The sequence below is a fragment of the Mobula hypostoma genome, chromosome 11 (assembly GCF_963921235.1).
Source record: "Mobula hypostoma chromosome 11, sMobHyp1.1, whole genome shotgun sequence".
In the NCBI taxonomy this organism is placed as follows: Eukaryota; Metazoa; Chordata; class Chondrichthyes; order Myliobatiformes; family Myliobatidae; genus Mobula; species Mobula hypostoma.
Genome location: NC_086107.1, coordinates 102,490,659 through 102,517,594, shown reverse-complemented (window position 1 = coordinate 102,517,594; position 26,936 = coordinate 102,490,659). Strand labels below are relative to the sequence as shown.

General features: G+C 44.5%; 1 protein-coding gene across 1 annotated transcript; it reads left to right on the top strand.

The window, feature by feature from the left end:
• Positions 1–1,349: 1,349 nt before the first annotated feature.
• On the top strand, positions 1,350–26,545 carry LOC134354028 (chondroadherin-like protein). The gene is made up of 5 exons (XM_063062703.1): positions 1,350–1,592; positions 10,589–10,768; positions 13,299–14,978; positions 20,292–20,458; positions 25,745–26,545. Exons 2-5 carry the CDS (start codon positions 10,589–10,591, stop codon positions 25,983–25,985), a joined length of 2,268 nt encoding a protein of 755 aa, XP_062918773.1. The 5' UTR covers positions 1,350–1,592; the 3' UTR covers positions 25,986–26,545.
• The last annotated feature ends 391 nt before the right edge of the window (positions 26,546–26,936 follow it).

Here is a 26,936-nt window from a genome sequence, read left to right as displayed (position 1 = left end):
AGAAAACAGGATTTGTGTAAATGGGTGGTTGATGTTCAGCACAGACATGATGGGCTGAAGGGTCTGTATCTTTCTCTGACACACTAACATACAGGAAAAATTAGCAGGGAATCAAATTGCCAGCATAGACACTGAAATAGCCTCCTTTAACATAGAACATAGAATAATACAGCACATTACAGGCCCTTCGGCCCACAATGTTGTGCTGACCCTCAAACCCTGCCTCCCATATAACCCCCCCACCTTAAATTCCTCCATATACCTGTCTAGTAGTCTCTTAAACTTCATGAGTGTATCTGCCTCTACCACTGACTCAGGCAGTGCATTCCACGCACCAACCACTCTCTGAGTAAAAAAACCTTCCTCTAATATCCCCCTTGAACTTCCCACCCCTTATCTTAAAGCCATGTCCTCCTGTATTGAGAAGTGGTGCCCTGGGGAAGAGGCGCTGGCTATCCACTCTAGCTATTCCTCTTGATATCTTGTACACCTCTATCATGTCTCCTCTCATCCTCCTTCTCTCCAAAGAGTAAAGCCCTAGCTCCCTTAATGTCCGATCATAATCTGTACTCTAAACCAGGCAGCCTCCTGGTAAATCTCCTCTGTACCCTTTCCTATGCTTCCACATCCTTCCTATAGTGAGGTGACCAGAACTGGACACAGTACTCCAAGTGTGGTCTAACCAGAGTCTTATAGAGCTGCATCATTACATCGCAACTCTTAACTGTGTAAGAAATCAAGGGCGTATGTTCAGGGTGCCATATAAATGCAGACAGTTGTTGTTGTTGACTTGCCAGGGCTTGGCCCAGGTACTGATGACCACATGGCTGTAAGAGTTACTGGGAGGGTCATGGAAGGATCGGGAATGGTTCCAGCCATTTGTCCTTGGGCAGAGTGGGCAGGAGTTCACAGCCGTTTTGCCTCGCATCTCAGTGTTACAAAGGGGAGGGTGGATATCAGCTGGTGTGCAAATCCGTGATTCCTGTCTGCTGCCCACCCCTCCCTCAGAAACCCTTCAGCAAGAGAGCAGGTGATGCACCCTGTGTTGGAATAGCCTATCCAAACAGTGTGTGTTGACTGAGGCACTGTCCGGTACTGTGTACGTTGGGTCTCGGTACCTACAGGAAGAAGGTCTGAACAGAAACATCAGTATTTGGCGTGGTTTAAGTCAGCTCAGAAACCTACTGATCTGAATAAATGAACAGCAGGGTGAAAGACCTCTTTGTTCCTTCCTCCCAACCTCAGGAGCAGCTCTGGGTAACAAAATCCTGGATAAATCTTCAGGCAGTGGAAAATTCCAAGCCGTGCTCCCCCAGCCCAGACCCTCCCACAAGCAGACACCTCCAGTCCCTCGCTGCTATCTCTGGTTGGACGGGGAAACATCAAAAGGGGGATCCGTCACCTTCGGAGCTGGGAATTTCTCACTCCAGACTCTGCTCTTGAAATCACTCTGAGCAAAAACTGTAGGGGAGACATGTCCACATGAATTGCTCAGTCATCTGAAGCCTCAGCAGGGATACCAGGAACACAGGCTTTCCCTGTTTCCTCTCAAATTGGTAGTTCCGGAAGCGGCTCAAGTTCCAGGAAGAAAGGTAGGTGTTTAAAACGATTATTGGAGAAGTAACATTTTGTTATATCATCTTGGATTTTCTTATCTCCATGGTAGTGACGTGTTTAAATGGCTGACACGAGAGGGCACAGTTTTAAGGTGCTTGGAAGTAGGTACAGAAGAGATGTCAGGGTAAGTTTTTTTATGCAGAGAGTGGTGAGTGCGTGGAATGGGCTGCTGGCAACGGTGGTGGAGACGGATATGATAGGGTCTTTTAAGAGACTCCTGGACAGGTACATGGAGCTCAGAAAAATAGAGGGCTATGGTTAACCCAAGGTAATTTCTAAAGCACGTACATGTTTGGCACAGCATTGTGGGCCAAAGGGCCTGTATTGTGCTGCAGGTTTTCCTATGTTTCAGCTTCTATTTAATGTGGCACCGCGCACAGACCTGAGGTTCACAGTGTACACTCTGCAGGTGAACCCGTCCTGCTGGGGACTCAAGATACCCCACAACAGCCGCAGCCCCAATGTGCAGAGACCCCTGTCTGTCAACACCCCTCTCTAGTTGTCCTGTGAGCACACAGGGGGAAATTAAACTAGAGAGGGTGCAGAAAAGAGCCACCATGATGTTGCCTGGACTGGGTTATAAGAAGAGACTAGGTAGCTGGGTCTTTTCCCCCTGAAGGAGACTGACAGGCGACCTTACAGAGGTCTATAAAATGATGAGGGTCACAGTCTTTCTCCAAGGCACAGAGAAGGCATATGATTAAGGTGGAAGAGGAAAGATATAATGAGGATCAGAGGGGCAACGTTTTCACACAGAGGGAGGTGAGGATATGGAACTAGCTGCCAGAAGTATTAGAGGTGGGTACTTTAACAATATCTAGAAGACTTTTGGATGGGTTTGAACGGGAAGGGTTTACCAGGTTATGAACCAAACAGGACTAGCTTACAAAGACATCTTGGTAGGCATGGGCAAGATGGGCCGAAGGGCCTGTTTCCCTGCGTGTGATTCCCTAAGATTCTCTTGGGGATTCCATTTGGTGTGAATTTTCTACTTTCTACCCCACCCCTCCCTCACCGTGTATCATGTAAGGAATAAGGCCATTCAACCCTTCATGCCTTTTCAAGCTCTTTGAAAGAGCTAATCAATTCCTCCTAGATTTACCTCGGTTCCTGGTTCGCTCCAAGGGTTATCATTGAATCACATTCCACTCTTTCTTCAGGCAGTGTTTTCTGATCGGACTCAGAGCAAAATAGAGATTCCCCCGATTTCCACGCGGGCTCTGCTGCTGATTACCTTTGGTTACTGATTCTCCTGCAGTTCCTCTGTCACCCAGTATTTCACCAGCCCAGCGTCTGGGCTTCAATGCCCTATAAATCACACTGCTGGTTCTCTCCTCCAGGGGAAGCAATGGGTCCACTATCACTAACATTGTCATGAAATTTGCTGTTTTGTGGCAACAATACAGTGTAGTACATAAAAAATACTATCAGTTACAGAGAAGTATAAAGAATTAAATAGTGCAAAAAGTGAGGTGGTGTTCTGTGTTCATGGGACTTTCAGAAATCTGATGGTGGAGGGGAAGAAGCTGTTCCTAAAACATTGAGTGTGTGTCTACAAGCTCCTGTACCTCCTCCCAAATGGTAGCAATGAGAACAAGGCACGTCCTGGATGGTGAGGGTCCTGAATGATGGACCCTCTTGACGGATTACCTACTGAAGATGTCCTCAGTGCTGTGGAGGCTCGTGCCCATGATGGAGCTGACTGAGTTTGCAACCCTCCGCTGCTTTTTCCGATCCTCTGCAGTGGCCCCTCCGTACCAGATGGTGACGCAACCAGTCATGTTGTTCTCCATCTGTAGAAATTTTCTAGAACCACTGTTTGTGACATAGCAAATCTCCTTAAACTCTTAATGAAACCTAGCCACTGGGTGCCTTCTTCGAAATTGCATCAATAGGTCGGCCCCAGGGTAGATCTTCAGAGATGCCGACACCCAGCTGTTCACCCTTTCCACTGCTGATCCCTCTCTCTCGTCAGCCCTTGTTCACAGTGATAGACCTGAGGAGAGGCAAACTCTTACCCTGGCTCTGACCCATTGTTAATTAACTCAGCCACTCCAGGTGGAATTTTTCGTTTTATCCGAGCCTTTCCTGACGGGATTTATTGTGACTCCCCGTTACTTGTGCAGAAATTTTGAAACCCTCACAAGGGGAATCATCTCGACTTTAAGACAATTAGCCCCATGCCTCTGAAGAGCTCTAAGCTGCGACAAGCCCACCCTTCTCTTGTCAGAAGAAACAATGTCCAAATTGTTCGGCAGTCCTTTTCCCATAGGAGAACCTCACAATAAAGTGAGATGGCATGTTATTCCTGCTGTCAATATTCCTTGTCAGGGCCCAACATACAGTTAACATTCATTTGCTGGCTCGAAGGGCTGAATGGCCTACTCCTGCACCTATTGTCTATTTCCAGTGAAATGGAACTTGACTGGGAAACTGGCAGAGTGCAATTCCTTTATAATGAAGAACTCATGTTAAAGTGTAAAGTAAATGTATTATCAAAGTATATATATGTCACCATATACAACTTTCAGATTCATTTTCTTGTGGGCATACTCAATAAACCTATAGAATAATAACCATAACAGAATAAGTGAAAGACTGCCCAACTAGGGCTTTCAACCAGAGTGCAGAAGACAAATACAAAAGGAAGAAATAATAAATAAATATTGAGAACATGAGATGAAGAGTCCTTGAAAGTGAGTCAGTTAGATGTGGGAACATTTCAGTGATGGGGTAAGTGAAGTTGAGTGAAGTTATCCCCTTTGGTTCGAGAGCCTGATGGCTGAGGGGTCATAACAGTTCTTGAACCTGGTGGTGTGATTCCTGAGGCTCCTGTATCTTCTACCTGATGGCAGCAGTGAGAAGAGAGCATGTCTCGGGAGGTGGTGGTCCTGATGATGGATGCTGCTTTCCTGCAACAGTGTTTCATGTAGACATGCTCAATGGTTGGGAGGGCCTTACCCATGAAATACTGGGCCAAATCAACTTTTTGTAGGATTTTCCATTCAAGGGTATTGGTGTTTCTGTACCAGGCTGTGAAGCAACCAGTCAATATAATCTCCACTAGAAATCTATAGAAGCTTTAGGCATTATGAAAGAGTTTATCCTACATGACCTCCAGTGACTAAAGACCAATCTTTTTCTGTATAAACTACAGGAGTTCTGGTCCAAGGATAATAGTTACTGGCTGAGTTAGTAAGGTGAACTTGGACTGTTCTTTCCACAGTTGACTAGAATGAAGGGCAAACATGCCACAATAAATAAAACACCTAGAATCTACCTATTAAAGTTCCACAATGCTGAAACAGGCAAAGCCATCTGAAGAAAACGAAAGACATATTCCTTTAATGTAGATTCCAGTGTTCCTGAGCTCCCAGTGGCTGGAGGTAGAGAGATGCCCATGCAGCTGAGACATCCAGTGTACTCTTGGCTAGGTATACTGAGGATGCAAGGTGTACCAACTGGCCTCTGGACCTTTGAACATTCAATTGTAACATTGCCTTAATGAGGACTTCAGAATTATCTAGAGGTTTTCCATAAGTGGTAGAGATGTTTATACTTGCTGGGCAGATCCGACCAAGAGAGATAAATATAAAGCAGTCACTAATATGTCCAGTCAGGAATTCAGGAGAACCTTTTACTCATTTCTTTATGATATAGGAAGCCAGTTGATCCCTCAGATCTATGCCAGTTCTCTGGACAATCCCATTTCCACATGTATTTCTCTGAGGCCAATTTTTGATCATATGCCTCTTAACAGACCTCCAATTCTCCCACCAACCACATATGCCAAAGGTTATTTAAAATAGCCAATTAACTTACCAACTTGATGTACAAAGGGATCTTGGGGTACAAATTCATAGCCCACTAAAAATGGCATTACAAGCGGGCTGGGTATTAAAGAGGTATGTAGCACACTTGCCTTCATCTGTTGTGGTGTTGAGTATAAAAGTCGCGAAGTCATGTTGCGGCTGTATAAAACTTTGGTTAGGCTCCATTAGGGGTGTATTCTCGAGTGATCAATCTTCAGACATGAACATGGATTGTAGATTAAATTTAAAATGTAGCACTGAACAATGGTTTTCTAGGAGCTGTAGAATGGAATTGATTATAAACCAGACAATACTGATTAACATTCATTTTGAGTGTCTGGAGTGTGGATGAAAAGAAGGAGGTGTCTGAAAACTATATGTAATTCAAAGGAAGCATTGTAGATATATTATAATTCTAGAATTGTCCTGCTGTTTCCTTTGATCTTCAGCATATAAAAATGTCATGTAAGATTGAATCGGGCGGCCTCTTCCTCAATATGAGGCTTCCTGATCATTTTTGCTGAAAAAAACCATTTCTATATCCACTAGCTTCAGTGTCTCTCTGGTGACTTTGTCATGTTACAACAGATTCCATTTGGGGTATTGTGTATAGTTCTGGTTGCCACATTACAGGAAGGATGTGGAGGCTTTGAGTGCAGAAGAGGTTCACCAGGATGTCATCTAGATTAGACATGATTAACTACAAGGAGAAGTTGGACTTTGGGTTGGGTTGTTTTGTCTCGAGATTTGGAGGATGAGAGGCTGAGAATATATAAAACTATGAGAGGTAAAGATAGGGCAGGCAGTCAGAGTTTGTTCTCAAGTGTGGAAATGTCGTAGTAGATGATATTGACGCACTGCGCGCTCGCAGGACTGGACCCACGTGAGGAGGACTCTTTCTGTCACGGTGGTCACTGGCTCTGGCTCTAACACTTAACACTGTTACTAATCAAGAACCTATCAACCTCTGCTTTAAACAGACCCAATTACTTATCCTCCACAGCTGCCTGTGGCAATGAGTTCCACAGATTCACCACCCTCTTGCTAAAGAAATTCCTCCTCATCTCTGTTCCTTGTATACTGAAGCTGTGCCCTCAGGTCCTAGAATCTCCCACTACTGGAGACATCCATTCCATGTCCACTCTAGGCCTTTCAATATGCAATAGGTTTTAAAGGGGATCCGCCATTATTCTGCTAAACTGCAGAGAGTACAGGACCAGAGCCGTCAAATGCTTCTCATACGTTAACCCTTTCATTTCCAGGATCATTCTCATGAATTTCCAACTTAGAGAAGCACTGTTGTATCATTCTCGGAGACAAAACTGAAGAATTGGTGGAGTTCTAACATGGATTAACAGGAAAGATGTGTGCTGGGTTGGGAGGCATTCTCACATCTGAGGAGAGAAAAGGGAGATAGCAAAGAGATGCTGGTGATCGCAAGTCAGCAACCCTGTTGCAATCAAGTTCAAAGTCTGGGCAGTACAGAGCCCCTCACCGCTCTTTTCAATAGCAAGTCTTGGTTGAGTAGACATCTCTGCCTCTGCGGTTGCATTGTCTCAGAGACCAGAGTGAAGTTGACAGTTAAAAGTTTCCAGCTGTACCTCTTTCCTGTGTAACTCAGCATAAACAACATCACAGAAGTACAGGTGCCTGACTGGCTGCAGTATGAGGCAAGCGAATCAAATAAGGCTGCATCACAAAATTAAGCAGCAGTCCGTTTACCTTTACACTCCATCTAATACGCACACTGTAACTTACCGCAGGGCTGGAGTGTGTTTGAGGGAAGTCACAGGAAGAGCTGGGATTTTCTGCTCTTCAGTTAATGCATCTGTTGCTATTTCTGACTGAGAATATTCCTGGATGTTTCATCCAATGTGTTGCCACAGCCAAATTCCCCACCCAGTCCTGTTCCCATCTCCAGCACCTCTGTAGACAAATGTAGAAGATCTTCAAAGATTATTTTTAAAACTTTATTTTCTTGGCCCCTTGAATTTTACTTTCAGCAGTGTCCTAAAATCTATAATTTCTCAAGAAGTTGGGGCATCCATTTGAGTTCAGTAAGTCAGGTTATAGGCAAGGAACACAAACACAGTGTTTATGGGTTTGGGAGAGAGACACACACTCAAAATTCCCTGCTTCTCCTGCCTTTTCCTGTCCTTTCTGATGACAATTCACCTATTGTCCTGGCCCCTCTGTGGCTGTGGGGTGACCGATCCCAGAACAAGCAATCCAGGAAATTCTCAGCTTCCCTCTTGTTCCATTGTGATTCCAGTGGGGCTTGGGAGTTCTGTGTTTCAGAACCCTTGGGAGGGTTGGGAGGGCACCAGCCATCATAACAGGGCTGAGTACAGCTCAAACTGAAGATAAGGGAGAATTCTGCTTGCTAATGAGATGGCACAGTAGGACAGAGAGCAAAGCTGCTGCCTCACTGCTGCCAGATTCAGTATGGATCTAGCTGAGAGCTGTACTCAGTCCTGATATGATGACCACACCCACCCTCCGCACAGTTTCTCAAACACTAAATAGAGCCGAGTTTGACCCTGACCTCTGAAGCTGTTCATATGGAGCTTGCATGTTCTCCCTGTGACGCCGAGGGTTTCCTTCCATGTCCCACTGACATGTAGGGGAGGGGGGGGGGTGTTAGCTACTGCTGTAAATTACCCTTTTCTGTCAGCAAATGGCAAAAAATAGAATCAAAGGAGAATAGATGGGCCTACAAGAGAGAAAACGTTGCAGGGGTGCAGGGAAATGGGCCTGATGAGATTGCTCTTTTAGGGTCTGACATAGACCTGATGGGCTGATTGGCCTCTTTCCACGCATTAGTAGGTAAATGCACTCTTTTTTTTCTGTAAAGCAATAGCCATTCAGGCAATGAAACTGTCTCTGTCATTGTTCAACTAAGGTCAACCAATGTCACAGTGACTCAGTCTTGGATTTCCTTGTTTTCCCTTATAAAGTGTCAGCTTTTAACAGATACTATTTTTGTTATTGGTTTATTGTCAAGTGTACTGAGATCCAGTGGAAAAACCTCTGGGTTTCACCCAGACAGATTGTATCAAAGATAAGTACTTTGAGGTAGTACATATCACACGATTTTCCTAAATTCAGCTCAGAGATGCTGATCAAGGAAGGCATGCCAGTATCTACTTTCTTAGGAGATTGAGGAGGCTCAGCCTGTCACCAAACCTTCTAACAACCCTCTACCGAAATACTGTTGAAATTGTTCTGACCGGTCATGTCATGGTGTGATATGGAAATTCGAATACACAAACCATAAGCTGTAGAGAGCAGTGGATCCTGCCAGCACATCATGGACTCACCCCTCCCATTATTAGTAGTATCTACATGAGACATTGCTCCTAGAAGCAACATCCATCATCAAATATCTCCCCATTCAGGCCACTCTATCTTTTCTCAGCTACCATGGGGCAGAAGGTACAGAATCCTGAAGTCCAGAAGAACAAGAACACCTATTTCCCTTCAGCCATCAAAGCTCTAATCACAACCACAGTTTGGCAATGCTATGAGACTCTGTTAACCAGCATCTAAAATAGAGGGGTTTTTTTTTGGTTCTAAATGTTTATCTGGTGAATGCTGCTTACTTGAAGCTATTGTTACGAGCTCTTCAGGCCTGTCTGGAGAGCGCTATTGTCATGAGCTCTTCAGGCCTGTCTGGAGAGCGCTGGGCTCCGAGGTTTATAGAGCACCTGAATTTATTAATTGTTGATTCAGTGAGAGTCGGTAATGCCTGGAGCTTTCTATCTAATCTTGTTAAGTTTATTTTGTCTGCGTGAGTTTTCTGTGTACTGCCATTATTTAAGCAAATGCCTGATTAGCAAATATCACAGGGTCCTAGCTTTGAGAATGTTACGACTCATGGTGTTGCTCGGCCGGCCACTGATGCTTTGTTGGAATTCTAATTAAGTAACCCTGGTTGCCATCTCTCCAGGGGAGTCCGTCTTTCCTCCGCATTTTGGTTTCAGTAATTGCCAGCACACATCATGACCTGTGACACTGCTGCTAGAAAAGCTTTCATTGCACCTGTGCATGTACACACTTGTGTACGGTGCAATAAACACAACTGTGACTTTGCAGTAACAGAATGTAGAAAGCATGCTGCAGGGAGACAAGTGCAAGGACAATGACCTGGTAGGTTGGAAGATCAAGATTTCATCTTTAGCCTGTGGGAGTCTGATAACAGTGAGATAGAAGTTGTCCTTGAGTCTTGTGGCATGTACTTCTAAGCTTTTGTATCTTCTGTCTGATGGGAGATGAGAAAAGAGAGAATGACTGGGGTGGGAGACTACTACTACGTCGACTCAAGCCTAGGCCGGCGTGGGAGAGGTCCTTCATTGTCTTGGTTACCTTCCAGGGGCAATGTGAAGTGTAGACAGAGTCAGTGGAGGGATGCTGATTTATGGTCTGCATTCACAACTTTCGTGTTTCTTATAATCTTGGGCAGAGCAGTTGCTACTCCAGGCTCTGATGCATCCAGATATGATGTACATATCTGTGGAACAGGGGTTACCAACCTGGGGTCCATCGACCCCTTGCTTAATGGTATTGATCCATGACATAAAAAAAAGGTTTGGAACCCCTGCTGTAGAAACATTTTTACAGAAGCACCATAGAAAGCAACCTATCCTAATGATACATTTTTAAATGAAGTAATATATCCCTTGCATTTTTATTAATTAAAAAATAAACTTCTTGACATAAATTTTCTCACTGGAATTTAGAAGAATGTCGGGTGATCTCACTGAAACATATCGAATATTGAAAGGTCTAGATGTGGAGAGGATGTTTCATATCGTGGGGGAGTCTTGGACCAGGTTACACAGTCTCAGACTAGAGAACAGAGATGAGGAGGAATTTCTTCAGCCAAAAGGTGGTGAATCTGTGGAATTCATTGCCGCAGAAGACTGCAGAGGCCAAGTCATTGGGTATATTTAAAGCCAAGGTTGATAAGTTCTTTATTAGTCAGGGGATCGAAGGTTACAAAGAGAAGACAGGAGAATGAAGTTGAGAGGGATAATAAATCAGTCATGAATGAATAGTAGAGAAGACCCGATGGGCTGAATGGCCTAATTCTGCTCCTATGTCTTGTGGTCTTTTATCTCCTATTTTAGCTACACTATGTGATGTTTTTATTTTTGCAGATGCCTTCTCGGTGTCCCAGTAAGAACCAGGCTCCTCCACACTGGACTCTGTTGGCCATACTTTCCGCTCTTGCAGTGGGAACAGCAGCCTGCCCCTCCTATTGCATCTGTGACAACATCCAGGGCGTGGTGACCTGCATAAAGAAACAGCTCACGGAGATCCCCGTCACCATACCAGAGGTCTGCAACCTTACAGAACCAGCAGGGATCAAAAGCGGGTGCCGTTTTTCCCAATTCTGGCAGCTCTGCTCCCAAGGGCCAGGGGGCAGTAGTCAGCAAGCTAAGGTTGAAATCAAAGCAGTAATGTTGGATTCACTCAGCAGGCCGGACAATGTGTTTGGAGTAATGAAGACATATGGAACAAAATTATTGCTTTGAAGTGAAAATGGGGAAGAATGTCAAACATCTTAGAGTTGCAGAGAGATCAGCACATTAACAATCTCTTTGGCCTACTGAGTCGGTGCTGACCACCTCCCCATTTACATTTATCCTACACTAACCTCCCTTTTATCCTCACCACATTCCTGTCAGATGCCAACCAGATCCTAACACACAGTAGGCCCAATTTACAGGAGCCCAGTTAGTTACAGAGACCTGGATTCAATCCTGACCTCCGGTGCTCTCCGAGTGGAGGTTTCAAGTTCTCCTTGTGACCGTGCAGGTTTCCTCGGGGTGCTCTGGTTTCCTCCCACATCCCAAAGACAGGCAAGTTAATAGGTTGATTGGCCACTGTAAATTGCCTATAGTGTGTAGGTGAGTTATAGAATCTGCGGGGAGTTGATGGGGATGTGGGGAGGATAAAAAATAAGATTAGCAGTTGGGTTGACGTTCCCCGATCTTGGCAATTTATTTGCAAACGTTTTGTCACCGTGCGAGTAGATTGCCAAGATCGGAGAACAACTCAGCCCAAGCATCTACCACCCGAGCTACACAATTTCCAAGTTATTTCCAGTGGGATTAGTTTCAGATTACGTCTGTATTGTTTTTTGTCAGCAAGAATCCAGAGGGCTGAAGGGCCTGTTTCTGTGCCTGTTCTCTCTTTGACTCTATGATTGTAAAATCACTGGACAGTTCTGTGGTTTAATTTTTACCTGCTGTGTGCCCGGCCATCGTTACGTTCTCTGTTAGTTACCACTGCTTGTTATGTTTTTACAATGGGGAGATCTGTCTTTCATTCTCTGCCCTTCAGCAGGTTCCCAATGAGCGAACACTCCTTTTACCTCAAAGTTCATTCTATTGAGTTCAATTGACCAATTCTATCAGTCATTGCACTGAGGCCTTGCTAGTGAAAGTGGGCCGCAAAACAATGCTCAGAGACAGGGGGCATCCAAATGACAAATCCGGAGATGGCTACCAGCGTCCAAATGGATGGCCCAATATCACTACATTCTTTCCTCTCTCTTCAGGAAAGGGTGATGCACAATCAGATGCAGAGGAAGTGAACTGAAGGGCAGTTTTACCAGCATTTTCTAACACCCATTGGGAAGAGTGGCCAAGTAATGGGAAGACCATTGCTGAGGCAACGACTCCTAACTGGGCTGAAACCATTGAAGACGTTAGTATCCTCAACCCTACTCGTCTTCCTCACACACTGAAGCAACCCTCCCAAAGCCTCTTCAAATCAATGAGTTGAAAACAGCTCTTCCTTTCTCCCTTCTCTAAATCTCACTCTGGTCTCTTTCTCCTTTAAGACAGCCAAAGACTCTAACCTGGTCAGGTGGTGACCTGAACCGCACCCTCAGTCGGTTTTTGTGGTCCACACCTCAGATATAGAAAATGGTCCCTAGTGTGTGGACTGTGGGTAAAATCTAGGGGGTACTTGATCCAAATGTTGGGAGAGAAAAATGGGATTCCAGCATCGACATGGTGGGCTGAAGGGCCCGTTTCTATGTTGTAGGAGCAGTATCAACTTACAGTCCAACCTCAAGCACTTTTTAAATCTTTCCCTTCTCACCTTAAACCAAGGGTTCCCAACCTGGGGTCCACTGACCACTTGCTTAATGATATTGGTCCATGGCATAAAAAAGATTGGGAAGCCCAGCCTTAAACCTTGGCCCTCTAGTGTTTGCTCCCCTATCCCCGTGTGCATTCCCCTTATCTATGCCCCTCTTGGGAATGGGATGTGGTCCACTAATGCTACTTAAGGGGGATAATAGATAAATAGATAAAAGACACTGTCCAGAAGAAGGCAATGGCAAACCACTTCTATAGAAAAATTTGCCAAGAACATATTGCCCTTTCCTCCTGCTTGTGTTTAGGGCAGCAACGAAGATACTCCATCTCCTTGACAGTGTTCAGGGCTTCCTTCATCGTTCCAGTAGCTGCTGTCAGCACACAGATTCTTCATTGCTGTTTCCATAATAGTTTTGTTTGAACTGTCAAGGTTATTAGCCCTGAGCTGAACCCCCGAACCTGGAGGACTGGAGGACTACTCTTCGTCTGTCCCCCACCCTTTGACCTGTTTGGCATGGGTGACCCTACCAAGAGCCAAAGCAATAAAGCCCTGACTCCAGCCAATGTAGCTCTCCAGGTCATTGAGGCACACAAACCTCCAAACCCTTCGACAAGGTTGTGGTCCTCTTGGAAGTTGCCAAGAACAAGCATGGTCAAATAGACCGTGATTGCCACATCATATGACACGGCGTATAATGAAGAAGATAAATAAAATATAAGTCTAAGAAAGTAGGTGACACTTCTGTCTATTTTGCAGGGTACTAAGCAGCTTGACATCAGAGGGAACAACATTGAAAAAGTTCCAACTGGGGCATTCCTTCCTATTCCCTACCTTACTCACCTCAACCTCCAGAAGTGTAAGATCAAGCAGCTTCAAGAAGGTGCTTTCCGTGGCCTTGGCCGATTGGTCACTCTCAATCTGGGGTCCAATTACATAGAATTCATCTACCAGGAGACCTTTGATGGGCTCTTCTCTCTGCAACAACTCATCATCGACAACAACATGATCGAGGAGATCAAACCCGGCGCATTTGCTCAACTGGGATTTCTAAACTTTTTAAACCTGGAAGGGAACTTCTTGGTCTACTTGCCTCCTTTGCTCTTCCAAGGTCTCCAGCAGATTAAGTACATGCGCTTGTCCAAGAATATGATCAACAATATTGCAGATGAAGCCTTCGCTGGCCTATGGACACTAAAGAGACTGAACCTGGACAAAAACGAGCTGCAGTTTTTGCCAACAGAAGCATTATCCAGGCTCACGACTGTGACCAGATTGGATCTCAGCCAGAATCCAATGACCTACCTTGGTGAAGAATCACTGCGGATGCGTTCGCTGAAACACCTGACGATGGACAACATGGCCCTTCAGGATGTGTCTCACACTGCATTTCAGCACAGCCCAATGTTATCAGTTATCGACTTACACAACAACCAGCTCCAGAAGATCCAGCCCCTGGTCGGGCTCGAGTCCTTGAGGGTGCTCAACCTAACGGGCAACCCGGTCCAGTGCAACTGCTTCATGAGACCTTTCAGGGAATGGATGGCCAACCACACGAAGCTGAAAGCCGCAGTGTTCTGCGGTGCCCCGGGACTGTACGAAGGGGATAGGCTGGATTCTCTGCGCCCAGATGACCTGAGGTGTGACAGCCGACCGGTAGACCCTAAGGAGGAGGAGGAACTCACCCAGGCGAACAAGCCTGCAGCAAATAATCAGGACAGTGGCCCATGTCCAGACCACTGCATCTGCAAGCATGACCTGCAGCACGCCAGCTGTGAGGGGAAGGGTTTACGCAGGATCCCAAGGGGCTTTCCCACTGACACTCACCTTCTGGACATGCGCTACAATGACTTCCACCTCGTGCCCAAGGCCTCCTTCCCGGACATGAAGCAGCTCGTTTCCCTTCACTTACAGAACTGCAGAATTCACGAGATTCACGCCGGCGCGTTCCTTGGTCTGAAGAAGCTCATTTACCTGTACCTGTCTTCTAACGAGATTACCAGTCTCCAGCCGGAAACCTTTGAAGGACTTCCCAAGCTGACGTACCTTTATCTGGACCATAACGAGCTGTCATCGATACCCAAGGGTGCATTCAGGCTCCTGCCCGGCCTCTTTGCTCTTCACCTCGAGTACAATCCCGTCCCTCAGCTGACTGACGAGAACATGCAAGGGGCAGAGAAGCTACGATGGCTCTACCTGAACGGCAGCAACCTCACCTACATTTCCCCAACTGCTCTCCACCCCATGGTTCAGCTTCAGAAGCTGTTCTTGGATGAGAATAAGCTGACGGCAGTTCCCACCGTCGCGCTGATGAAGTTGTCTGCCTTGAATGAACTGAAACTATCCAGCAATCCCATTAAGCAGATCGGGAGTGGCGCCTTCCTGCCAATGGCAGGGTCTCTCCAACATCTATGGCTGAATGACATGGGTTTGGAGCAGGTAAGGGTGAGGAGTGACCTTATTCAAACAGGTAAGGCCCTAATGGGGCTTGACATGACAGACGTTGAGATGTCTCCACTGGTGGCAGAGTGACAAAGGGGACAATAGTCACAAGAAGACAAGGTCGAGGCCAACTACTGTAGATTCCAGGTGCAGATAGATATATATTTGAAAGATTAAAAATTGAAGGCTAATGATTGGAACAGTTGTTGTAAAGTACTGCTGTCACATAGCAACACATTTCACAAGATATGCCATGTGATATTAAACCTGATTCCGATTCCAAAGAGTAGTTGAGGCCGGCACAGATCATGTCTGCTGGAGGTTGGAGGCCAAAGATGGTCTGTGCTGGGGTTAGAGGTCTCTGTGTGTTGGTGGATAGGAAAGAGGAAAGGGGCTTGTTTTGCTGGTATTGCTCTGCAGCTTGTTGTGTTCTGTGTTGTTCTGCTGAACATGGAGTGCATGCAATGTTGGCACCGGAATGTGTGGCGACATTTAGCACACCCTTGAATATGTTGGTTGTTAGCACAAGCAACATATTTCAATGCATGTTTTGATGTACACGTGATAAATAAAATCTGAATCTGATACTGAGATCAGCTGTGATCGTCCTGAATGTCGGGTCATGTTCAAGGGGCCTGAAGGCCTCTTCCTGCTCCTGCATTCTTGTATTGTGATTTAAAATCTACATGTGGGGTTTATTGTGTACCTTGAAATGGGCCTGAAATTCTTGGTGTTTCCCTGTAGCTGAGTAATGAAAGCTCCCTGTGCCTAGAAATTTGATTGCACCTTTTTGTTTGGTGCTTAAGGTGCTTGTACTGTATTGGATTTCCCAAAAAAAATACTGATATTGGTTAGAAAACACTGCTTCTTGGGTATAAATCACAGCTTAAACCCAGCTACATTTCTGACCACAAACTTTTAGAAAGTATGTCCAGACCTACAAGAGAGTGAAACAGAAATTTGGTCAAGTTGCTGCAGGGAGGAAAGACCTCAATTACCTGCAGAGACAGGGAAAGGTAGGATCCTTTTTCTCAGAGTAGAACATTTTACGTTCAAGTTGAGGTTCAAGTTTATTGTCATGGGCATATACACCTGGGGCATAAATGCCAGAAAATGTGCTTTTTTGCTGCAGCAGCAGCAGCACAGTACATTACAAACCCCACAAACATAAATTACATATATTTAAATTGACAAAATATATATAAAATGACATTAGTGCAACTTGAGGGAAGTATAATCCAAGGTAAAATTAGAGTTTCTTGGGCCAGGTCCACAAGCTGGGGGCAGAGGGAAGGAGATGCTGTTGCACTCTAAGGTCTTCGGGCTGCTGTGCCTCCTGCCTGATGGCAGCAATGAGAAGAGGACAGGGTCCTGATGGTGGAAATGGATACCACCTTCCTGAGACATTGCTTCTGTGTGGGTACCCTAGATGACGGGCAGAGCCGTACCCACAACAGAAGAGGCTGAGTGCACCATTCTCCGTAGCCTCGTGTGCTTCTGTGCATTGGAGCATACAGGCCGTGATGCAACCAATCGAATGATTTCATTCAAGGAAAACTTTCATAGAGGGCTCAAACTCTTGGAGGGATTTTTTTTTAAAAAGATTAATAAGTTACTTGCAGTATTAGAAGGGTCAACGTTAAAAAAAACATGGACGAGAAAACCCCAGTCTTCGGGAATATTTTAAACTTGCTGACACTTGATTTGAGCTGGAATGCATTGTCCCATAGGACAGGGAAACAGAATTAGTGTAACTTTCAAAAGGGAATTGCTAAATACCGAAGAAGGAAACATTTTCCAGGGTTATTATGAAAGACCAGGAGATTCCAACAATCCAGCACATTTGGGAGTTTAGTGTGACAGATTAATAGACTTTCCAGACTTTTCAGATATTATTTATTTCTCTTTAATTGACGTTTTTTTAATTGTAAATGCATGCTAGTATTTATGCACATTTTATTCCATATCTGTACTTTAACCTCAAACTTTTTATATATAATTCTTTATACTTTATTATTGTTGAATGTTGTTGTTTTTTGTTCGATATCGTGCCCCGACCAACACACCACAGCAAATTATTAACAGGGGTTATGGTGAATAAAGTCGATTCTTGATCCTTTAGATGTCATACAATTCGTTAGTAAATTGTCCAGGTATGTTCGAAGGGATCAAGGGAACCGGGCCCAGGTGAGTGAGAAAAGAGTGCAGAAACCAAGGCCCCAGTGAATGGGATTGTTTTAGCATCCCAACTGTCATGCACTCCTGGACAGGACTTTAATTTTTAATGGCTTTGTTTTGCTGTTTGAGCTTTGCTTACCATTGCCAGCAACAGTTGCCATGCCAACCTTCCTTTTCGCAAAGACAAATAATCCATATTCGATTGGCTGCCGCCTGTGACAGGAAGGGAGAGTTAAACTGTGAAATGCGATTGGTCAGGTCATTAACACAGGGTAAAGTGCACTGTGGTTTAAATTTCACAGCCTGAAGAATGTTTACACAGCCAGCACCTCTGTCTAAGTGAGAAGGGTGTGAGGAAAACAACTGTGGGGGAGATACATAACCACTGGATGCTGATAAACTCTGAAGTTGGGATGGGTTTGAACTAGTTTTGTGCAGACATTAAAACAACCTATTTTGACCAATGCCCAAATGAAATTTCTTCTGCTTATAAAGCCCGACCATAAAACAGCAGCCGAGATTTGTTTCTGTTAATGACAGCTGCCCGGGCAGTGGATTATTTTTCCAAGAGGAAGAAGTACTTTTGCCAGCATGTGGCCTTGTGTACCTGCAGCCTCCTTCTCCCCCATAAATCTGTTCACCACCCTCGGCACCTTGTGTAACCTCGGGTCAGACCTTTGTGCTTCTTGTTGATAGGACCGATCAGAATCAGAAGTGGGAACAGACGATTGTGTGTGCACTGTCAAACATGGAAGTTGTGGCTTTACTGATGGATTCAATGCACTATCTCTGTCAGTCCACAATCTCACCAGGTATAGCTAATTCAGGAACCCATGATGAGGCCTCTATCGGTCAGGGTCGACTGTGGATATTGCGTCCTAGCTGTCTAGATACATAAGCCTGGGCAGTACGACACAGAGACCAAGCTGTTGCCCATGTTGCAGGCTCACCCCCTCCACACATCTGATGAACCCAAAGGAACGGCAGAGACCGATACAGTTTGGCACCAACAGTGTTGCAGGAGTTGCCAGTCGGCATTGAACTCAATGTAGGACTGCCTTAAGGACTCCAGCTCTGGATTTTGCCCTCGATGTTTACTCCCGAAGCCTTTCCCATGAGTGGGATAGCCAGAAGGCAGCGGAGGTTTAAGATCAGAGTTTTCCTACTCTGAGATGAGGGGCTAACCATGGATGAGGAGCTCCATCCGCATGAAGCAACTGGTTTTAAGGCACCAGTAACCCGCCTTTGCTCCTTCTCCTGTCAGTAGAAATGGTTCTGCCAGGTTTAGTATCTAAACCACACGTGAAGGCCAGGAGCTGGACTTGGTTGTCAAAGGCTATTGGAGACGCATGCCATTGGGAGCATTTAATAGATAGTGGGAGCTTGTCCCCATTACCACCCCCAGTTATAACAACTTTAAAGAACCAGTACCCCTTTAATTCCAGTGGAGACTGTAGTTCAAAGGATGAGGAGGCAAAGGGGAAGGTAAATTATTTCTTTATTTCCCTACACCTTACACTCATTCACCCCCATATGCACATCAACACCATCTTGATTTCATTTGCCATTTATCTACAGTAAGGGGTGTGACGAGAATACACATAGATTAAGATGTTAGCTGGCCTGGGCTGGCACCAGTGGGATCAGCAGTTGGTCTGCCACCTGTCTTCAGGAGAAAAAGAGATAAGGAAAACAATGGAGCAGCATTTGGAGATGTTAATGAAGGGACGGGAGAGAGTAACAGAAGGAGAGCTGTCAAGATCGGCTCCCCCTTTGAACCCTGAACTGTTTGAAGTGATGGACAGGCGATACCCCAGCAGGGGGATAAAAAGGGACAGGTTCACTAAGGCAAGACACACACGACACCCCGAGGTAACGAGACCCTGGAAGCGGTGCGTCGCCCACAAGTCGGTGGGAAGTTTTGGACGGCTGATCGCGGGACCAAGCCATAGATGCACAGGGTGGAAAGGTACGATCGGCGGGAACCTGGTGTGTGTCCACCCTTGCCTGGGTGCCAGGTTCACCGCAGAGAAACGATCGTATCTGGAAACGGAGGGGTCACGGTCGATGACCTCAGAGGACATCACAAAAGGCTCGCACGAAAGCTGACTGAGAAGAATGTCGAAGGTCTGTGTGGAAGCCGTTTGAATATTCATTCATTTTGCTCTCTCTCTCCTTCCCCCCACTGTCCATCTCCCACGGCAGCGATTACCGCAAACTGAACTGAACTAAATTGAACTGAATTTTGCGTCACTTTGAAACTGGTCATTTACTCCTAGACAACGATAGAGCTTGATTGATCCTGTTATCTTAATTCTGTGTACATGCGTGTTTATCATTGCTGAACTGTTGCATTTATTATCCTTTTGATTAGAGTACTGTGTTGCTTGTTTCTTTAATAAAACTTTCTTAGTTCTAGTAATCCAGACTCCAACTGAGTGATCCATTTCTGCTGGTTTGGCAACCCAGTTACGGGGTATGTAACAGGGGTAATTTACAATGGCCAGTTAAGCTACCAACATTTCTTTGGGACGTGGGAGGAAATCAGAGCACTCAGAAACCTGCACAGACGCAGCGAGCACATGAAAACTCCACAGGGACAAACCCAGAGGTCAAGATCGAACTTGGGTCCCTAGGACAACCGCACTAACTGAACAAGAGCACCTCAGGGTGGCTAATTACAAGACATCTTCAAGGAGTGGTGCCTTAGGAAGGTGGCGTCCATCATTAAGGATCCCCACCACCCAGGACTTGCCCTCTTCACACTGTTACTGTCGGAAAGGAGAGATAGCAATCTGAAGGCACAAACTCAGCGATTCAAGAACAGCTTCCTCCCCTCTGCCATCAGATTTCCAAATGAACATTGAACACAAGATCACTCTGTCACTACTTTTTTTTTGCACTACTTATTATAACTTAACTATTTAATAGACATATATATATACTTTATGTAAGTCCATATTTTCCTCTATATTTTTCATGTATTTCATTATACTGCTGAGTAAAAGTTAACAAATTTCACGACATATGCCGGTGATATTATTTAAATGCTAACAGTGTCCACTTGCCAAGATGGACTCAGAGGTGGCGTGCCCTTTCCTGTAATGCTGGGCTTTTGATTTCCCATTTCAGATTTCTGATGGGGCCTTTGATGGAGTGAGCACAGGGCTGCAGAGCCTCTACCTGGGGAACAACAAGCTGAGCTACATCCCCAGCTTGGAAAATTTCAGAAGCCTGCACACCATCGACCTGTCCAACAATCCTTGGCACTGTGACTGCCCGCTCCTCCACCTCCACAGGTAACCTGTCTGTGACTTCCACTAGTCATATTTTGGTCCTTGGAATGCTGCCAAGCAACCTGATCCACTAAAAATTCAACAACTTCAGTTTTCACATTTTCCACTGCTCTAATTTTGAAGGATTCTTTTGAGAGGTCAGAGCAAAGATGGGAGTTTAAGGAGCTTGTAAGTGATGAGATGGGGAATAATCTTACAATAAAAATCATACAAGGGTAACAGTGGTCTGGAATCCCTCTTGTCATGAAACTAGTGATGTTGATAATCAAGTGAATCTTTTATAAATGGATCTAATGACTTTTTATTAGGTAAAGATATTACGATTTTGAAATCAATGTGAGTAATTGGGGTTAAGCTATCACTATATATAGAGGGGCTCTCATACCTGCTGTCCTTGCCCTCCCTGGTGGTTTGAGAGGACCTGTTTGTTAAGTGACTGGCTGCAGAGAATTTTGCGGATGGCACACAATATGGTGTGTTGTGAATTGGGAAACACTTCCATGTGCAAAGGCTGGAGGAACTTTGAAAACCTTTTCTTCAAATGATAATTGATATTTTATCCACGGCCTCCTCTACTGTCAAGATGAAGCCACACTCAGGTTGGAGGAACGACACCTTATATTCCGTCTGGGTAGCCTCCAACCTGATGGCATGAACATTGACTTCTCTAACTTCCGTTAATGCCCCACCTCCCCCTCGTACCCCATCTGTTATCTATTTATTTATTTATTTATTTGTTTGTTTGTTTGTTATTTATTTATTCTTTCTCTCTCCTTTTTCTCCCTCTGTCCCTCTCACTATACTCCTTGCCCAACCTCTGGGCTTCCTCCCCCTCCCTTTCTTTCTCCCTGGGCCTCCCATCCCATGATGCTCTCATATCCCTTTTGCCAATCACCTGTCTAGCTCTTGGCTCCATCCCTCCCCCTCCTGTCTTCTCCTATCATTTCGGATCTCCCCCCTCCCCCTCCCACTCTCAAATCTCTTACTAGCTCTTCTTTCAGTTAGTTCTGACGAAGGGTCTCGGCCCGAAACGTCGACTGTACCCCTTCCTAGAGATGCTGCCTGGCCTGCTGCATTCACCAGCAACTTTTACGTGTGTTGATTGAAATTCCAGCATCTGCAGATTTCCTTGTGTTTGTGATAATTGATATAGTTGATTTTAGATTGGAAGTTGTTTGGACTTTGAAAGCAAAGGGTATTCAAGGATCTGAGGGATTTGGAGTTAGGTTTCAGATCTAGGGCGGCAAAATGGCACAGCAAGAAGGGCCACTGCCTCTTGACGCGGAGATGGGGAGGAATACAATCCTCTCCTCGGGCGCTGTCTATGTGGAGTTCTCCCCGGGACTATATGGGTTTTCCTGTGTGCTTTGGTTTCCTCCTACGTCCCAAAGATGTGTAGGTTGTTAGTTGGCCATTCTAACCTGCTGCTAGCTCCAGCAAGGTGAATTGGCGATAACCTTAAAATTCTCTGCATGGCATGGTAATTTTGAGCAGCGATTATCGTTGATTAATGAATTAGTAACAACAATTAAAGATTTCTTTTAGGAAAAAGGATACATCCTATTGCTTACATACATGTACTCCTTATTTAATTATTCATAAATGTGTTACAAAGGCAGATTGAAATGAAAGAAGCATTTTAGAAAATCTGTTCAAAAATTAATATTAATCTTTTAAAAAACAATTGAAAATAACATTATTTCTAAATAGAATTGCTATTTGTAGCCACTTATTATCCAAATGCTACACAAATACTAGGCCTACATGTCAATGTTCTCGCAAGTGTCTAGCTAGCGCCAAGCCGACATTTCCTGTGAAAACATCTCATTGCTCTCCAGTTGTAAAAATAATTGCTGCTTTATTTGGCAGTAGAGATAATCACTATGTATCTTTTTATTATGGGTGGGGTTTAAAGAATTGATGGGTGGCACTGCATGCCGCATGTCAACAAAATGTTTGCATATGCCATCCTGGGCACATGTGCCATTGGTTCACCACCCCTCCTATAGTGTGTGTGGGTGAGTGGAGATAGATGATGAGAATGTGGGGAATAAAAAGGCATTAACATAGGATTAGGTTGTTGATGGTTGGCACAGACTTAATGGGCTGAAGATATAGCCTCACTGACTCAACTTTGATCTCAATGAAAGTCAGAAAAGGCTTAGGGCAAGATGGCTGCCTTCTGTTTCTACATTAGTTTCTATGTTAGAGAGCAGTGAGGAGCCAAAAGCCCCTCCAAAACCCCATTATACCATAAAGGGGTTTGTGCTCATTGAGGAAGTTGCAGGAAGAAGAGTCAGGATAGAAAGGGGACTCCTTAATACCACAGCTGGTTCTTGTGTCTATTCCTGTGAACCAGGTTTATATCCAAACCAAACTGATGACACGGTATAAGGGAATGGGTAGCACGGTAGTGTAGTGGTTAGCACAACGCTTTGCAGTGCCAGCGACCCGGGTTCAATTCCCGCTACTGCCTGTTAGGAGTTTGTACGTTTTCCCCAAGACCATGTTGGTTTCCTCCACATGCTCCGGGTTCCTCCCATAGTCCAAAGATGTACTGTAAATTGTCCCATGATTAAGATAGGATTAAATCGGGAGATTGCTGGGCGGCTCGAAGTGCCAGAAGGGCCAATACCGCATTGTATCTCGATAAATAAATAAAGAAATAGATAAATAGATTGATTGATAGATAAATAAATAAACAAGCAGATAGATAAAATTGGTTTGGACCTTATCAACACAGTTTATTTAGTTGAGGAGGCCATTTGGCCTATCAGGTCAATGCTTTCTCCCAGCAGTGCAAGCCCTTGAGTCCTATTACTGCCTCCCCCCGACCCCTCATTTCCCTGTAGCCGTCAGTTCATTCCTGCTCACATCTCCATCAGCTCCTTGGTGACTGTTTCCTTCTCACCACAAGGAGCCAGTTAACCCCCCCAGCACATCTCTGGACCGCCGCTGGATGGAATCACCAGTCATAAAAGGCCTGTAATTTGGACTAACTGGAATCTAATGAGCAGCCTCACTCAGAGAAGCTGCAATAACTATAATGAGTGCAAGGAAAGAGAGCCTCACAGTGACAGGGGAATTATTTCCTCTGTCCCTGTTGGCTGTGATTGTTATCACTGATCTTTATACAGGGGCATTTAGAATTATTTGTTCATTAATATTAGACCACCAGACATAGGAGCAGAATTAGACCACTTGGCCTATCATCTGCTCTACCATTCCATCATGGCTAATTTATTATCCCTCTTAACCCCATTCTCCTGTCTATTCCCTGTAATCTTTGACGCCCTGACCAACCAAAAACCTATCAACCTCTGCTTTAAATATACCCGATAACTTGGTCTCCACAGCCGTCTGTGGCAACAAATTCTGTCTCCATTTCTGGAGCGATGAATTCCACAGATTCACCACCGTTTAGCTAAAGAAATTCCTTCTTATCTCTGTTCTTAATGGATATCCCTCTATTCTGAAGCTGTCTCCCCTGGTCCTAGACTCACCCATTATAGGAAACATCCTCTCTATATCCACTCTGTTTAGGGCTTTCAATATTCGATAGGTTTCAATGAGACCCCCCCTCTTTCTTTTAAACCCCAGTGAGTACAGGCCCAGAGCTATCAAATGCATCTCATACATTGACTCTTTCATCCTCGTGAACCTCTTCTGGAGCCTCTCCAATACCAACACATTGCTTTTTAGATAAGGGGCCCAAAACTGCTCACAATACTCCCAAGTGCAGTCGTCTGACTGCAATATCTTATAAAGCCTCAGTAGTACATCCTTGCTCTTTATTCTAGTCCTCTTGAAATGAATACTAACATTGCATTTGCCTTCCTTACCACTGGCTCAACCTACAAGTTAATCTTTCGGGAGTCCTGTACGAGGACTCCTAAAGTCCCTTTGCACCTCTGATTTTTGAATTTTTCACATCATTTAGGAAATAGCCTGCACATTTATTCCTTCTATCAAAGTGCATGACCATACACTTCCCTACACTATATTACAACTGCCACTACTTTTCTCATTCTTCCAATCTATCCAAGTCCTTCTGCAGATTCCCTGCATCCTTAACACTACCCGCCCTTCCACCCATCTTTATATCATCTGCAGACTTGTCCACATAACCACGTAACCAAATTGTTGACATATAATGTGAAAAAAAGCGGTCCCAATATTGACCCCTATGGAACACCACTTGTCAACAGAATAGGCCTCCTTTATTCCTACTCTCTGCCTCCTGCCAACTGGCCAATTTTCTATCCATGCTTGTGTCTTTCCTGTAATACCATGGGCTCTTAACTTGCTAAGCAGACTCATGAGCGGCACCTTGTCAAAGGCCTTCTGAAAATCTAAGTAAACAATATCCACTGACTCTCCTGCCTGTCTCAAATAACTCCAACAGATATGTCATACAAAATTTTCCCTTAAAGAAACCACGCTGACCGTAGGCCTATTTTATCATGTTCCTCCAAGTACCCTGAATCCTCTTCCTTAGTAAAGGACTCCAACATCTTCCTGACCACTAAAGTCTGACAAACTGACCTATAATTTTCTTTCTTCTGCCTCCCTCCCTTCATAAAGAGTGGAGTGACATTTGCAATTTTCCAGTCCCCTGGAAACATTCCAAAAATTTTTGAAAATTACTACTAATGCCTCCACAATCTCTACAGCTACCTCCTTTGTCACAAACTATCAGAAAATCTAAAAGAATGAGCTTGAAGTTTTCCTTCTGAATAAATGCATATATATCCTGCACTGCTTGGTTCAACTCTAAGACAAATAAGAAACTGTATTTCAGATTTCCATTAAGTTTTCTGCGGATTAGTTTTATCTCTGTTGTGTGAATTATATTTGGGTCCAGTGTCCACCAGCTAAAAAAAAAGTCTTGGTTCCTGCTTTCATGAATGCAGAGCCCTGCTGAAGTGTTAACATTTGCATGTTGCCAACCATCCTTCACTGGATATCCCTTGGACACAAGCTTGTTGATGAAGATGAAGAGAAGATCCCTGGGTGTCACGTTGGGCTACCAGTGGAAATGCACCCCAGCAAGAGTCAACACTTTCAATAAAGTTGGATAGGTTTATTGTGAAAAGCAAAAACTGTCAAACAATGCACTGAAGAAAGTGAACAAGTGAAAAATTAGTAGGGATGGGAGTGCTTTGTGGGCTAGCATAAATTTAATGGGATGAAAGGTCTTTTTCTATGTTGTATTGGCAGTATTCTAGTGTGTCTCTCCATGGTTTTGTTTTGCTTACTGATTTTATCTTTATAATTTATCTTTAAAAGGTGGCTTGAAAACACCAATCTGAAGGTCCGTGCTGTGTGTAACCTCCCACAAAACATGACAGGCGTGAGTGTGAAAAACGCTCCCTTTAAGAACTGCAAAGGTGACCTACCTGAGAAGAAAAACTCCTCAAAGAAGAGTAAAGCAAGTGGAATGGGAGACACGCGCAAAACCATCAACAGGAAGAAATCAAAGCAAACAGACAAGGCAGTGAAGAAAAGCAGAAAGTCCAGGGCACAATAGACCAGTGGTAGACTGCGTGAACAGAGAGTGGCGTGGCAGAGAGTGAGGTGGAGCTGGCGTACTTAAATGGTTTGTGTTTATCCCCTGACCCTTGTGCTTAGTCTGTATATCTGCTGTTTTAGAAGGGCTGCAGTTGGGTTTGGAATTGGTTTACGGTGAAAAGCTTTTCTTGCATACTGTTCACACAGATCCATTCATTGCACGGTGCATCGAGGAAGAACAAGGTAAAACGATGCAGAATAAAGTGTAATTTAGATTTTAAGATGTAGAGCGATTGTGTTAGAAGCAATGAGTGGATCTGTAGGAAGAAGCCCCCACGATCCAGTGGCATCTGTATTAAGGAGACATGACATTGTCTGCAATGAAGAATTAATAATAGTGATGATGTTGATTTCCAGGCTAAGCTTCCTTCAGGTTTGGAGATGACTCGTTCTTTTAAAGTGGCAGTCACACTGCAAGTAAAATCTCTGTACACGAAATGTCCCATCACTGGATCCCATACACAGTGCCTTGGTTTTCTGGAATTGTCGTCTGGAATATTGACGATGATTTCTTTGGTTTGTAAGGAAACTGAAATCACATTTCAGAATGGAAATATCTTCAGCAAACATATTATTAACACATCCTGATTATTTGTGTTATCAAACACTACAGTATTTAGTTTATGCACTTCAAGATAAAATGTTCAGGATCTCGCTGTAGGCTCACTATAATTCAGAGCACTTTATTGGTTGTTTATACAAAACAATTTTTATTTTTCTACAGTACTCCTCATTGCTTCTGCATTCATGTGGGTGGTGAGAGCCAGTCTGAAGGTTTCAATGAAATGATCAGTGTCCATGAATGTTAAACTTCTCAATGCTCACACTTGTACTTGGCCTCTGCTCATTGACCTTTGCTGTTTGACCTCTGCCCACTGCAATGCCCTGTGGCCCAACTGAACTGATGAGT

Coding starts and splice junctions, on each gene's coding strand:
- LOC134354028 (XM_063062703.1), top strand. CDS start 10,589: ATGCCTTCTCGGTGTCCCAGTAAGAACCAGGCTCCTCCACACTGGACT. Junction 14,979..20,291: donor ATGACATGGGTTTGGAGCAG/GTAAGGGTGAGG, acceptor TTCCCATTTCAG/ATTTCTGATGGGGCCTTTGA. Junction 20,459..25,744: donor CCGCTCCTCCACCTCCACAG/GTAACCTGTCTG, acceptor TATCTTTAAAAG/GTGGCTTGAAAACACCAATC.